This window comes from Aethalodelphis obliquidens, unplaced genomic scaffold (genome assembly GCF_003676395.1).
Source record: "Aethalodelphis obliquidens isolate GAN/ISIS:26980383/991018 unplaced genomic scaffold, ASM367639v1 scaffold6, whole genome shotgun sequence".
In the NCBI taxonomy this organism is placed as follows: Eukaryota; Metazoa; Chordata; class Mammalia; order Artiodactyla; family Delphinidae; genus Aethalodelphis; species Aethalodelphis obliquidens.
This window is the reverse complement of record NW_020837950.1, coordinates 59,513,144-59,527,817: the sequence shown is the minus strand read 5'-3', so window position 1 is coordinate 59,527,817 and position 14,674 is coordinate 59,513,144. Positions and strand designations below refer to the sequence as shown.

The following is a 14,674-nucleotide window of genomic DNA, read 5'->3' as shown; positions in this document are numbered from 1 at the left end:
TCAGTTCATTTGTAGAACAGACATAATTAGTATGTCTTTACGTCCTTAGTTCAAATAATGATCAAGATCAAATTTACTAACCTCCTTTATTCCCCCGGCTTCTCTCTGCTGATTATTCCTGAAGCACAAGAATGCACACACCAGTCTTAGCTCTTCTACCATTTCATTCAGCAAACATGTACTGAGCACCTACTATACACCAGGCTCTAGGAGATATTATTATCAAGGAGATATAATACTAGGAGATAATAAAGACCAATGAGGTGGGATAGGGAGGGTTGGAGGGAGGTTCAAGAGGGAGGGGATATGGGGATATATGTATACACATAGCTGACTCACTTTGTTGTACAGCAGGAACTAACACAACATTGTAAAGCAATTATATTCCAATAAAGGTGTAAAAAATAAAAATAAAAGAAATAAAGACCAATGAGACAAAGCCTTTGACCTTCAAGAAGTCCAACCCAGTCCCTAAGTTGCATGTTCCCATAAAACACATATTAAAAGAGAAATGCTTATGGATGTGCTACATCTCCAATTTTTTTGTTGAACCTAAAGAAGTGGTACAAAGTGTATATGAGCTATTCTAACATAATCAAGACTCTTCTTAGAATACAAAGATATAAAATAAAAGGATAATAAACCTTGTGTCTGCAACACAAAAGCCATCCTTCAAAGACACTCTCATCCATGTCAAAGTTTTAGTTATGACAGGTAGGGGCAGTGAAGGTGTACAACTGGACAGAGCTCTGGAATGAGAAGTATCAGAGCCAAGTCCCCAGCACTGCCCCCTTCCCCCACACACACAAGTGTCAGAGCTTGAAAAAGAATGCAGATTAAATCATTTCTCTTTTACCCACTGACCCTCTGTTTGTCCACGGAATGTGATCAGCCATGACTCTAGCCAAAAACCTGAGTAAGCAACCCAGACTCCTATCAGTGTACATGAATAAATTGTTAAAAAATGCATTGGAGCAAAGTTTACACTTAGAAACAAACAATTGAAATATCACCTCTGACAACCAGAGGTAATTTACAGCTTCTTTTTGCAGAATCACGGTAAATTAACTGTTTGAGCAGAAGGAAAAAAACTTTATTGTATACACTTGAAAGATACAACCAATAATAATATGAAATTCTAGCTCCCAACTACTGCTTTCAATATTCTTTGGAGAAACACATTTGCTTTTAATTTTAGGAGTGGTTGGAGCTTGGGAACTCAGACTTGGTTTACAATTTCAGCACTTCAGTTCACAGAAGGTACCCTGACAAACAATTTTTTTCTCATAAAAAAATCATCATGATGAATTCTCTCCAGATTTTTAAATAGGCTACAGTAAATATAAATAACTTTTCATATCGGTGCTATTTGAGGTTAAAAAAAGTAACAGACATATAATCCCCTATTACTAACAAAATGGTTTATAATCATTAATTTTTAGTCCTCGTGCCTAATGCAGAAACAGCACTATTTAATAAATTTAAGCTAAGCTAATCTTTGCATATCTCATGGATAAATAATAAGACTAAATAAATCTTCTAATGAAAACAATGGACATTTATTCTCACTGCAGAGAAAATGTAATGCATTGAACCAAACAACCAATAACATAATTTGTTTTACAGTTTAACAAATTTAAAGTCTAGAATGACTTAACTGCCTGTCTTTAATAGCTGCTTAAATCTCTTCATCTAAGAAATAATTCCAGAGAAGGAAGGTAGAGCCAGGGAGTGGGTTTAAGGGAGGAATAACCCCAAATCAAAATAAAATTACATGTAAATCATAGCCTGAGTTAAACCAAATAGCTCAATAAGTAAGACGTATGTTAAGATCTTTAAAAAACTAATTAGGTAAAAGAGGACATATGGGTTAAAAGTTTCTTCAGGTCTATGTGTATAAGATAAAACTGAATTCCACTTAAAATTTTATCTCTAAGAATTATATCTCTATTAAGAATTATATCTCTAATTATATCTCTAATATCCTCTAGGCCATGAATATACTGTTCCATCCATAGAATAGACATAGCTAGCTAACATGAGAAAAAAATCACAGGGGATTCAGAAAGATAATAATAATAAATGAACATTTTTAAATGAAGAAAACCCCTCACCTCTGTAAAAACAAGAAAAAAAAGCAAGAAAACAAACACATGAGCCTCAGTTTCACTAGCATGTTGTGTCTGGGTTACTGCCGAGTATCACAACCACATTCGATATTTTGTGTTTTTGGCTGAGTGACACCAGAATCTCTTTGAAGGGAGTGAGGAGAGAGAACTTAGGAAATGGCAAACGAGCTTTCCAGAGTACAGCTATATCATTTCTAGTTGATTATCAGAACAACATTGGAAGTAGTTCAATCAAAAAGCAAATCAATGAAACACTGAGGTAGTAACAGCCAAAAATATACCCCGGGAAAGGCCAAGCTTGAAATCTTTTGGCTTACGCTTTGAAACACTAGTTTCTTGCTCATCAGCAGACAGAACAACTTGTACCTATACCATGGCATTGAACAACACAGTTTTGTCTCAAGAAACAGCTTCTAATCTCTGATCATTCACAGCACATTACATGCTTTAGTTCAAGAGGGAAGAGAGAGGATTACTCTAAGTCAGAAGATAGTGCCTAAAATGTGAAGGCAGATGAAATCAGGAATCTCCCCAAACTTGGCCCAGCACATTGAAATTAGTCACTGTCTATAAAGGAACTGCCAAGACTGCTGAGGATGTGAAAGTTAATACCGCCCTGATGTAAACTGTCAGTCCACAGCCACTCCCCCTTGAAAGCCATGCTATAATGCTGATTTCTACCAAAGCTCTTCATTTTGGAATACGGATTTCTTAAGTCTGAAATTGCTCATTCTCTGGTAGACTTCCTTACTGTGAGGTGTTTAGTTTAGTGTGGTGATGTAACTTAGATAAATGAATTTTTTTTTTGTACTTCTGAAATGGCTAAAGAGCTCTCATTAGCCTTACACATATGATGGTGTGAGATGAAATATAAGGTAAAAACTGTTCATTGTTTGGTTTTGATCAGGATTGAAGCTAAATTGCATGTAATTCTTGTTAGTCTGTGTGACAGAACATTTTTATATGCTCCTGTCAGTAAAATGAACAATCAACAGTAAAGGTAAATTACTATAGAAAGTAAATATAAAGAGAACGATCTTCCTAAAAAACACATCAACAAATAATCATAAGGGATGACAAAATCATTACCTCTGCTCTCTGTGTTCTGGGAAAAGCAGTTGATTTTTCTATGGCATAAACATCCACCAGGTAAAGACAGGCTCCTTGTTCGCGGTCCAGAATGGCTGCAGTCTGAATTATGCCAGTTTGTCGTCCAATAGTAAAGAGACGTCCCACAGTTTTTTCTTCACAACGGACTGAAACAATATAATACTCCACGGGGGCTTCAGATCCTCTAGGGCTAGCTGCTTCTATTGATATCACATTGGTGCCAATGGGTTCTCCTTCCTTCAAAATAGTGATATATTTGGGTTGTGTAAAAACAGGTCCATCAAGGCCCTGAAGAATGACGGTCAATTCAGTGGTTGATTTCCTCCTTTCAGGGCCAAGGTCTGTTGCTGAGACTATGAGATTATAGATCAGCTGAGAAGGCACCAGCGCTGAAGCCACTCTCAAGTCTCCACTATAACGATCCACAATGAAGGTGTCTGTGTCCCCATTGATGATCTCGTACTCCACCTCTCCATTCGCCCCTTCATCTGGGTCGGCAGCCATAATTGTTGTCAGAACAGAACCAATCACAGCTGAAGGGTCGGCAGCCAGGGCATTTTGTGATATAAACATTGGAACATTGTCATTGAGGTCTGTAACCAAAATGGTCACGTTTTTCAAAGCATACCGTCTAGTTTCAATAGGCACAGCTTGATCATTGGCTTTTACAGTTAACTCAAAGAGATTAGCAAATTCCCGATCTATTTCGGCATTTGTATAGATAGTACCTTTGACTTCATCTATGCCAAAGTGGTTGCCCCTTGGCATCTGTTGGATGATCGTATAGCAGAGTTGCCCATTAATGTCTGCATCAGGGTCATGTGCAGTCACTGAAATGACAGACGTTCCAATGGGAATGTTCTCAACAATAGACTTGAAAATATCCCCAGGAGGGAAGCTAGGAGGATTGTCATTAAAGTCTCTCACATGTATAACCACTGACATTGTAGATGAACGAGGAGGCCTTCCTTGGTCTTTTGCTGTTATATTTAATTTGTACAAAGACTGTGTTTCAAAGTCCAATTTTTTGGCAAGAAAAATACTCCCAGTGTTTGGGCTAATGCTGAAAGTTCCATGATTGTTAGTCCCAGTAATACTGTAATGTAAGTCAGCATTGTCACCTGAATCTGAATCAGTTGCAGTAACAGAGGACACGAGTTCACCAATTCTCATGTTTTCCAAAACATCAACAAACAGTGTTGATTTAGGGAAAGAAGGGGTATTGTCATTTTCATCTAAAATATCAATATTTAAGGTACAAGTCGAATTGAGGGAAACTGCCCCTGAATCCACTGCTTGAATTACAAGGGAATAGGCAGCTGTTGCTTCATAGTCTAATTTGCCAATAAGTGTCACCTGACCAGAGGTACTGTCTATAGCAAACTGTCTTTCTTCATTTCCTTTTATTACAGAATAATGAATAAGTCCATTATTACCTTCATCAACATCTGAGGCAGATACTCTTAAGACTTGTGTCAGGTTGGCTGCTGACTCTGATATTGTCGCTTGGTAAAAGTCTTTTAAAAACTTGGGAGCATTATCGTTTATGTCCTTCATGTAAACATGTACTGTGGCCTGATCCTTGAGAGGCTGAGGGAGCCCCTGATCTGTTGCAGTGACTGTAAAGCTAAACACTGCAGTCCCTCTCCGCCTCATAAGAGACTCCCTGTCAAACTGATGAGTATTTGTAATTTCCCCACTAATTGCATGCAGCTCAAAATCTGGCTGCACCATTTCAAAAGAATACCTTACTTCTCCATTTGGCCCGAAGTCTTTATCTATAGCACTTACTTTGCCCACAAACGACCCAGCTCTCTGTTCTTCCTCAAAGTAAAATGTGTAATTGGTACTGTTAAAAAGAGGTCTGTTATCATTTACATCTTCTAAAATTACAGTAACATTCACAGTAGCACTAAGGGGTTCCACTGCTCTGTCAGAAGCAACAACCAGTAAAACATATCTGTCTTGAAGTTCACGGTCCAGTTCACTTTTTATATACAATTGACCATCTGGGAATATGCCAAAAGCATCCCCTGTATTGCCTTCAGCAATGCTGTATGCAATTTCACCATTTGCTCCTGAATCCTTATCAAAAGCTTGCACTTTAAAGAATCGAGAATTCACAGGTTCTGACTCAGAAAGGGTGACCTCATAAGAAAGTTGGTCAAACACTGGTGGGTTGTCATTTACATCATGGACATAAACTGTTAAGATGAAACTAGAGGAGAGCTGAGGAACACCCACATCAGATGCCAAGATCTCTATCTGGTAGGAACCAGCGTGAACATCCAGGGGTCCTAGCAGACTAATATTACCATTCCTTTCATTGATAGTAAAGAGGTTCTTGGGGTTTTGCTTCAGGCTATAGAGTACCATGCCATTGACACCTTCATCAGGGTCCACAGCTTTGGCTTGGAAAATGCTGTGACCTGCCTGCCAATTCTCTACCACATTCACACTCTCTACTGCCTGAAGGAAATGGGGAGAGTTGTCATTTAAATCCTTAACTGTTATGTTAACCATAGTGTCTCCAGTCACTGTGCCCCCACTGGCTACTACTTTCAGCTGATAAAAGGATTGCTCTTCTCTGTCAATCACACTTGCTGTGGTAAGCTGCCCAGTGACCTGGTTGATAGCAAACATACCTTTCTGATCCCCAGTAGTAATGAGATAACTGATGTTGGAATTGAGATCCATGGTGGATGCAGACACACTACCCACATGATATCCCAGAGCCACATTCTCAAAGACCACGAAGCTGTAGGCAGCCTGGCTGAATACAGGTGGGTTGTCTTGAGTGTCCAATACAGTGATGGTTACTATTGCCTGGTTTGGAGACTGTAAATTGCCACCATCGGTAGCCACTATTTGCAACTGGTAAGCAGTTTTTTCTTCTCTGTCTAGGGCCATTCTTGTAGAAATAACCCCACTCTGAGCATTGACCTGAAACCGAGACCTGTCCCCAGCTGATATACTATATTTGACAGTTCCATTGAGACCCAGGTCTGGGTCAGTGGCAGACACTGTGGTGATGTAGCTACCTCCAGGCTCATTCTCCTGAATATGAGCAAAGTACTGGACTGGGTAGAACACAGGGCTGTTGTCATTAATATCCAGGAGGCTCACATTGATTCGAGCCATTGATGACTGGGGAGGGGAGCCCAGATCTGTGGCCAGAACCAACAGGGAGTAGAAAGCTTGCTCTTCTCTGTCCAAGGAGGAGATAGTACTCAACCTCCCCGACACAGGATGCAGGCGGAAGGACCTCTGGTCAGTCTCAGACTCTTGGAGGGAGAAACGCACTGTCCCATTGTCACCCAGGTCCCCATCAGTTGCCCCAAGCACCAGTAGTTCAGTCCCTGTTGGGGCATTCTCAACCACAGACACCTCATATCCTTCCAGCTGGGTAAATACTGGCTTTTCATCATTCACATCCAGGAGGGTGACTACAAGCTGGGCATAGGAAACCTTGGGGTGAACCCCCTGGTCCCGAGCACTGATATTCAGTACAATCTGGGAAGCGAGTTCACGGTCCAAGCCCCCAGCAAACCCAGTGGTCACCAGGCCGCTGTGTTCACTGATGTGGAACCAACCTAGTCCATTCCCAGAGACAATGCTGTAACGCAGATTAGCATTGAGACCAGAGTCGCCGTCAGTGGCAGACACTCCACTCACATAGCTTCCTGGGGGCGCCTCCTCGCTCAGGTTCACTCTGTACACTTGCTGGGCAAAGACGGGAGGGTGGTCATTGATGTCATTGACGAAAATCACCAAGCTCGCCACAGAAGAGCGCGCCTGAACCGCTGCGCCAGGGAGCGCCCCGTAGTTATCAGAGACAGAAACTGTTAGGTTGTAAGAAGGGATGCGCTCCCGGTCCAGGGCGCTGGCTACTTTGATGAGGCTCAGGTTCGGCACTTTGCTGCTCTGCACCTCAAAGTGGCGCTGCTCGTTGCCCCCAAGAATCTGCACAGAGATGTTCCCGTTGGCCGCGGGGGAGTCTGCGTCCGTCACGGTGAGCAGAGCCACCACAGTGCCCACCTGAGCATTCTCATCTACCGAGGCGTAGCGTGAGGTGGCAGGGAAGTAGCGGAATTTCACCACAGGGTCGTTGTCGTTGACGTCCAGCAGCTGAATCAGCGCCTCGGCGCGCCCAGTGAGGGAAGGCACGCCTCGGTCCATAGCCTGCACGGTAAGCGAGTACTGGCGCCGGGCCTCGAAGTCCAGGGGCTCCCGCACCGTGATAAGCCCAGTTTCGGGGTCCATTTGGAAGGGGGTCCCCTCGTCCTGCAGCCGGTAGCGGATATCCGCGTTGGTGCCCTCGTCCGCGTCCGCTGCCGCCACCTGGAGGACGCTGGAGCCCACCGCCGCGTCCTCAGGCACCCCCGCCTGGTAGTGGGAACTACCAAAAACTGGGGGGTTGTCGTTAATGTCCTGCACAGTTACGTTTACCTGAAGGTAGCCCCGCCGCTTCGGCTCTCCCTTGTCCTCCACTTCCACCAGTAGTTGGTACTGCGGCGTGACCTCGCGGTCCAGCCCGCCCTTGGACACCAGATGCAGGAACGCGCCCTCGCCACTCGGGTTCAGGGTGATGTCCAGGCGGAAGCGACCCGCCTCGTTGCCCTGGACGATGCGATAGGACCGGTGGTCCACACCATTGGAGCCAATGTCTGAATCGGTGGCCGTATCTAAGATGACTTGCCGCCCGCTGCTACTGTCCTCCTTGAAAGTGACCACAATCGAGGGTTCAGGGAAGACCGGGGCGTTGTCATTGAGGTCCCGCACCAACACTCGCACTTCGGTGGGGTAGGTGGGTGAGCTGGAAAGAACCACCAGGTTGATCACGTCGCTGGGTAGGCTCTCGCGGTCGATGGTGGCAGTGGTGTACAGGGCCCCGGTGCTACTGTTTATGGCAAACAGGGCGTGGCTTTCGCTGAGTCGGTAGGTGAAGCCTGGGCGCGTCTGGATGGTACCCACCAGCGTGCCGGGAGGTTGCTCCTCCAGCACCTCAAACACCTGGCGCTGCTCGGCCCCGCTGACCCGGGCCGGCCGCGGTAGCAGTGACAGCAGCCAAAAGACGCGAAGGAGCTGAAATAATGATAAAGTGGGCAGCGGGAGCCACGGGCGGCCAGGAGCCCTGTCTGCTGCCAAGTCCATGGTCCTGGCTCCCTGGAACGGTGTGATAAAGAGAAGGAAGAGGTGAGGCAAAAAAGAGTGATAATGACAGGGATCAAGTAGGCACCAGCAAACATGCAGCCGATGTATCTGTCTGGGAGCTCTGCTATTTCAAAGAACCTCCAGTCCAGCAGAAGCAAGTCGCATCAGCAAAAGGCTCCAGGTAGCCATCTGGACGCTTAGCGCGGGAGAGATGCCTTGAGGAAAAGCGGCAGGGCATTCCTCGGGGCACTCCTGTTTGTTGACGAGTCCCCAGAAAAGTTTCTCAAACCTCCTATATTTTCCCCCTTCACTTTGTTCTCGAATCCAGAAAGTCTGAGCGTTTTCGGCTGGGTGGATGTGAGTTGGGAGAGGTTGCCTGTACTTAAGGTATATGAGGAATCATTGCAAACAATTGTCTTCAGAAACTTTAGAACTTACCCAAGGCGAAGAAACTGAAGAGGGAAGGACAAACGTCCGTAGCGGTGTGTGGAAAGAACAACTGCGCACTGGGGAGGGGGCGATGGGGAACCTGGAGATTATCAAATTGCTTTCCCAAAAGCTGGAGACGAGGGATTTCCTCGAGTCCCCTCTCCTCAAGAACCAGGCTGCAACGCCCCTCCAACAGGGCTGCAGAAGTGGCCGCTGAGGCCCAGGCGGCGGCGTCTGAGCGCGGGCAGCTAGCAAACTGCGTTCCAAGCGCTCGCTTTGGCGCTAGGTTCCGGTACCCGGGAGCGCTCAGCTCCGTCCCTTCTCCTCCAGCAGGAGCCGCCGCCGCCCCTGCTGCGGCTTCGAGCCCTTAGTTGGGCACAGGCAAAATCCAGCGCGCCTCAGCATTTTTTTTTTTTTTTTTTTTTACCTCTGCCGGGACGCCTGCCGACCCATTATTTGTACATCCAAATCGAGCGCAGGTCCCGCTTTCTTCTCGGCCTCGCCGGGGTCGGGCAGGAGCAGCGCGCTGTCCCCGAGTCCCCTCCCCTCACCATGCCAGGGGACTCCTTCTCCGGCGGCCCCAGTCAGAAGCCCACTCTAGTGCGCCTCGCCCCTGACCTCGTGCCCTTTGCCTTTGCTTTTATTGTCCCGTGTCAGTTTCACTTTGTAATCCACAAGGCTTTTGGTTTGGGGCGGGGGGGTGGTGGATCCCTCTTTCTCCTTCACCGTTGGCGGTGGAGGCGGGGAAGTCGGCGCTGGGCTCTGGCGGCGCCCGCGGCAGCTCGGGACGGCGGCTGTCAGCGGTCTCCCTCTCGCCTGCCCGGGCTGAAGGTTGTACCGTTGTGGAGCTGGAGCTCCGCGAGCCCCTCTCAACCTCCGGCTGCTCCCTCACACTCTCCCCGCCCCTTCCCCGCCGCACGCGCGCGCGCACACACGCGTACACGCGCGCACACACACACACACACACACACACCGCGTTGTCGAAACACAAACAGAGGGGGAGGGAAGACCGCGAGCTGGAGCAGGACTCAGAAACTTTGCTCGCCACTCATTGATCCCCGCACTTTAGTTTGCCCGGACTCCCCCTAGCTCCCCGTGCTGTCACCTACTGCCCCTCCCTCGCCCCAGCCCCATTGGGCCGGAGCTAAAGCAGCCCCGCCCGGCACTCCTACCGCGAGCGCTCTCCGGCTTCTTCTGCCTCCGACTGGCTTCTCGGGATGCTAATCACTCCAGCCTCTCGGAGGACTGTAGGCTGTGGGGTGTGGGAGCTCGGCGGGTAGGAGGCGCTGAGAAGGGGGTGGGGTGGGGTTTTTTATACCCTTTTTTTTTTTTTCTTTTTGGTCACATCTTGGCCGGCATCTGAGCAATAACAGCAAAAAGCTGCCGCCGAATAGATGGGGGTGGGGTCAGGTTTGCAGATAAATAACTTTAGTGATGGGTTCTGGGGGAAGACCGTTAGGTTGTTATGCTAGTAATAACTCAGGGGTAAGGGGGGGTCGAGGGAAATAAAAGAAAGGCAGGGGGTGAAGGTCTATTAGAGCGGGAAGAAGGATTAAGCAAAGCCTGTCTGGGAATGCAGAGCGCAGATTTGCTTTAACCGTTTCCTGCCCCTTCTCTTTCGATGAGAGGGGAGGGAGTAGCTCTACAGTACGATCCGGCAGTATCCAAACCAAATCTTCCCCATTCCTCCTCTGTCTACAGAGCGAGATAATTGCAGTCCAGATCTAACCCTAAGCCTGTCTCCACTTCCAGGTGAGTAGGGGCACCAAGGCCTCGGTACCGACCGCACTTTGGATTTCCTATAGGAAAAGCCAGGGGAACTCTGTTTTGTTTCCTGTCCCAAATGGATCCCAGGTGTCAGTAGCCAAACCTTAGAGTTTCAACAATAACAATGGTAGCCCTTTGGAAAGATGGAGGTCTCTTCCTATTGCAAAGTTTGGAATTTTGATCTCCGTTGGAGTATTTCCCCCTAGACATTTTAAAGCCAAAGGAATCCTGGTGAAGGTTTGTTTCTTTTTGCTTTGGTTTGGTTTTTATCTGGGGAAAAGACAGATATGAGGAAATAGAAATAAATAGAATGAAATTTAAATTTTAAAATTACCCACGTGCCACGCAAGTTACTGTAGCTAATTTTTGTGGTATTCTTCAAAGAAAAAAAAAAAGGGACTAGGAACCAGGTCAGTATTATTTCCCCTTTAAGGACAACCGTTTAGAAAATAAGAATTTAAGCCAAGTAATGCAAATATAGGGCATGTGTCATATGTTTCAGCCACAGTGACCCCTCCAAATTTAAAACTTCTGAGTTCGGAGATGATTCAGCCATGAGTAAATACTGCCCTCTGCTGTTCTCTGTCCATCTTACATTTTTAGCAGTCTGGTTTCTTGCTTAAAATTAAATGCAGAGACAGAAGGATCTGGTTACAAGGCTAATTCCTCCTTCTTGCCTAGGGATAGTAGCAAAGAAAAAAGATCTTTAGGAATCTCCTAGTGCCTTTCTTTACTTACGGTTAAAAACAAAACAAAACAAAAACCTTTTTTAAGCAATAAGGCAGAGAGCAAATTCAAGTCCTCTGATCCAGACAGCCTGTAGCCCAAAACTGATATATGGAAACATGAATGGTAATAACTCTATCACCAATTCCTTTGTTTAGGTTAGAATATTTACTTCTGCATTTTCCTCTACTGTAGATACTGATGTATATGGTACATATAATGGGTGAATTGGAAACAGACAAGAAAGTTAAATTTCACCATTTTTGTATTTTTAGGCCTTGAAAACTTGTGAAAGCATTGGAAGCTATTCTTTTAAAAGAGAGATATTTTTAAGCATTTTCTCAAAACTCGTATCTCTGCCAATAAATTATAGTCTTTATTTTGATGTAAATTAACACACAAAGATTTGTTGATTAGCTAAAGTGAAAGCAGAAATTTTTACAAACCATGGCTATGATGTGTGATTTTAAGAGGGTTTTCTTACTTACTTGTATATTGTTTACTAATGTGCCACAGTTCAGTCATTCAGGTAGGAAACAGTAGAAAGAAAACACTTAGATACTTGTAGGGGATCAGGTACTTTTTTCTGTTTTATTGTTTGTTTGGAAAGCCTGTGGGATCATCTTCATATTTAGTCTCAATAATATTAAATTTGCATCACTTATGAGTGAATTTAATATTGGGGAAATGGGTAAAAATCATTCATTTTGTGGAATAGGAAGTGCAATATATATTTTTAAGTAAAAAAACAAGATATGACAAAGTTAAGTAATACAAAAAATGTACATATATTCAGTACATAAAATAATTTTTTGAACATTCTGAATGAAGACTATCAAAAATGATTTAGACAATGGCATGGTTATTCAAATAAATGGAAACTTTCCATGATAACTACATTAAAGTAACACATTCGTTTATAGATAAAACCTACACATAAAATTACAATCTATGTACACATAGGTACATAATTTAAGGTATAATATAGAGAATGGTTTTAATAAAAGACAAGAATAAAGCTTTTATTATATTTAATTTTTCTCCCTTGGATTTCAGAAATTCTAGTAATATAATGCATGATAAAATATAAGGATGCCCCCAACAAAATCAAATCAATCAAGACACATTGTAATTATATGTGTGAAAAAGCAAAGTTTATTTTTGCTTTTCCACAAAAAGTTTAATTATTTTAAGAAAAGGGTTATTTAGTGAAAACTTTCAATAAACATAAAATTACATGCTTCTAAGAGAGAAGATATTCATCAATTTTAGTAAACTGTAGGGGAAAATTTTTTTTTTTTTATGTCAAAGCATGAAAGAAACTAGAGAACACAGCTCATTTGAAGTTTAGAGCATACATTAAAACAAATAGTTTTTGTAAGAATTTGTTATCCTGGTCTGTACACAATTACCATCATTACTTCATTAAATGTCTGAAATTACTTTCATGTTTTAGACCCTAGGTAAAGAAACTTAGGTTAATCATACTCTACAATTCATATCACATTAGCAACATCGTCCCAGAAAAGGATTCTCCCCGCTGCTTCTTCCTTTCTATTCCTCTCTTCTCCCCTTCCCTCCCTTCTTCCCCTTCCTTTCTCCCTTCTTCCGTTCTTCTCCCTTCTCTCCCTGCTCTTCTCTTCCCCTTCCTTTCCCTCTCTTCCTTCTCCTCTCCCCTCCTTCTTTTTTCCCTTCCCTTCCAATTCCTGCCTTCCTTTCCCCTCCACTCCCCTCCTCTCCCTTCCTCTCCCATCCTTCCCCTCCCGTCCCTCACTTTACTCTTTATTATACTTTGCTCACCTTACCTTATTCTGCTTTCCTCTTTTCTCCTTATCATTCTTCAGTCCTGTTACAGGACTCCCAGAGGCAAACATTCTAATAAGTGGAATGTGTACTTTTTGGTTCCATGCTTTTGCAAAATATGTATTATTTAGTTGTCCTGTATTTTTAATTGAGATAAATGGTTTGGGTTATACTGTGTATGTGTATCATCCTCTTTTGTGTCTTTCTACAAAGAGCTATTTTTAAGGTTTACACATGTTGTTATGTGTTCCTCTAAATTATTGTTTCTGACTTTTGCCTTTTACTGTAAGGCATGTATTTATAACTCTTAACCTGTCTATTTACATGGTTATAGGCATCCAGGTTGCCTCTAACTCCCTGACATCAAAGATTAGTCTGCAATGAACAACATCCTTGTAATTGTCCTCAAAAGGAAATGAATAGTTTAAGGATATGTAGTGGGGAATGGAAGAGGCCTCCATTCCATACCTGAAATGAAGAGCTGATTGTTTGCTAAACAAGAGAGAGTTGTGTTTGTGGGATGCAGTGTTTCTGAACAAGAAGACAACTGATCCTAGGATCGGGAAGCATGGAGTTCAGAGATGGCAAACTTTCAGAAGTAGGAAGGGTTAGATATTGGTTAACTTTTGGATGTGGAATTGAAATTAGTAGACTGTAGTTTTTGCAGATTGGCTAAATTTCATATTTGTGATTACCGATGTGAATTTAACATGATTTGGGATGGGTTTAACACTGGTTCTTATAATTGGCTCTTGGTATCATTGCCACAGGTGGATAGGATTTTTTTGCTAAATGTTTAACTCAGTATTTTAGACTTTCTTATTTCCTGATAAATATATTTAAAGCTATAAATTTCCCTCAAAGTATTAATTAATTAATATTTTGTGGAGTATGAGCCTTACTCCACAAAATATTAATTACAAAATGCCACGTGTAATGATTTCACTTTTATTTAACTTTAAATATTTAGTAACTTATTTTATGGTTTCCTCTGTAGCACAAGATTGTATTTAATATATAAATACATTTCTAAATATGTGTTGAGTAATAAAGAGCCCTCTCCTTCAACAATCCTGCTGCCTTTCACCATCTTCCCTTTGTTACTGTTTCTTCATTGTGTTATAATCAAAGTATCTGTGATACAAAGGGAAGGTGCCTGCCATCTGGTGGCATTTCTTCAAAGAATTCTATCATTCAAACGGCACAGAATACTCATGTGAAGGAATATATGATAGCAATGAAAAGTACTCAATTTGTACTTAATTTGTAAGTGGTTTCCACTTACTTCTGCTTCTCATTCTTCTGCATCTCCTCCTTCTTAAAGGTTGACTGTGAAACATTTTTTAATTGCAAGGTTGCTGAACACATCCCAGATGGAACAGTAACTATGCATGTCTAAGAATTCAGCATGCCGGTGTACCACAGTCATTTTTAACACAAATTCAAAACAAACAAAAAAAATGTTAAATATCAAGAAACAGAGCAAAACAAAGTATCTGTGAGAAAAAAAAAAAGTCTCCAGTTTCTGTCCTCTCTTCTTATCTTAACCCAATCAG

At 43.3% G+C, this 14,674-nt stretch overlaps 1 protein-coding gene across 1 annotated transcript in view; it reads right to left on the bottom strand.

Moving 5' to 3' along the window:
- The window catches only part of FAT4 (FAT atypical cadherin 4), a 173,996-nt gene extending 164,048 nt beyond the window's left edge, over positions 1-9,948 (bottom strand). The window contains exon 1 of the mRNA XM_027103666.1: positions 3,219-9,948. Coding sequence (XP_026959467.1) covers positions 3,219-8,393 — 5,175 coding nt within the window. The 5' untranslated portion in view covers positions 8,394-9,948. The remainder of the gene's footprint in view (positions 1-3,218) is intronic.
- Between the last annotated feature and the right edge of the window lie 4,726 nt (positions 9,949-14,674).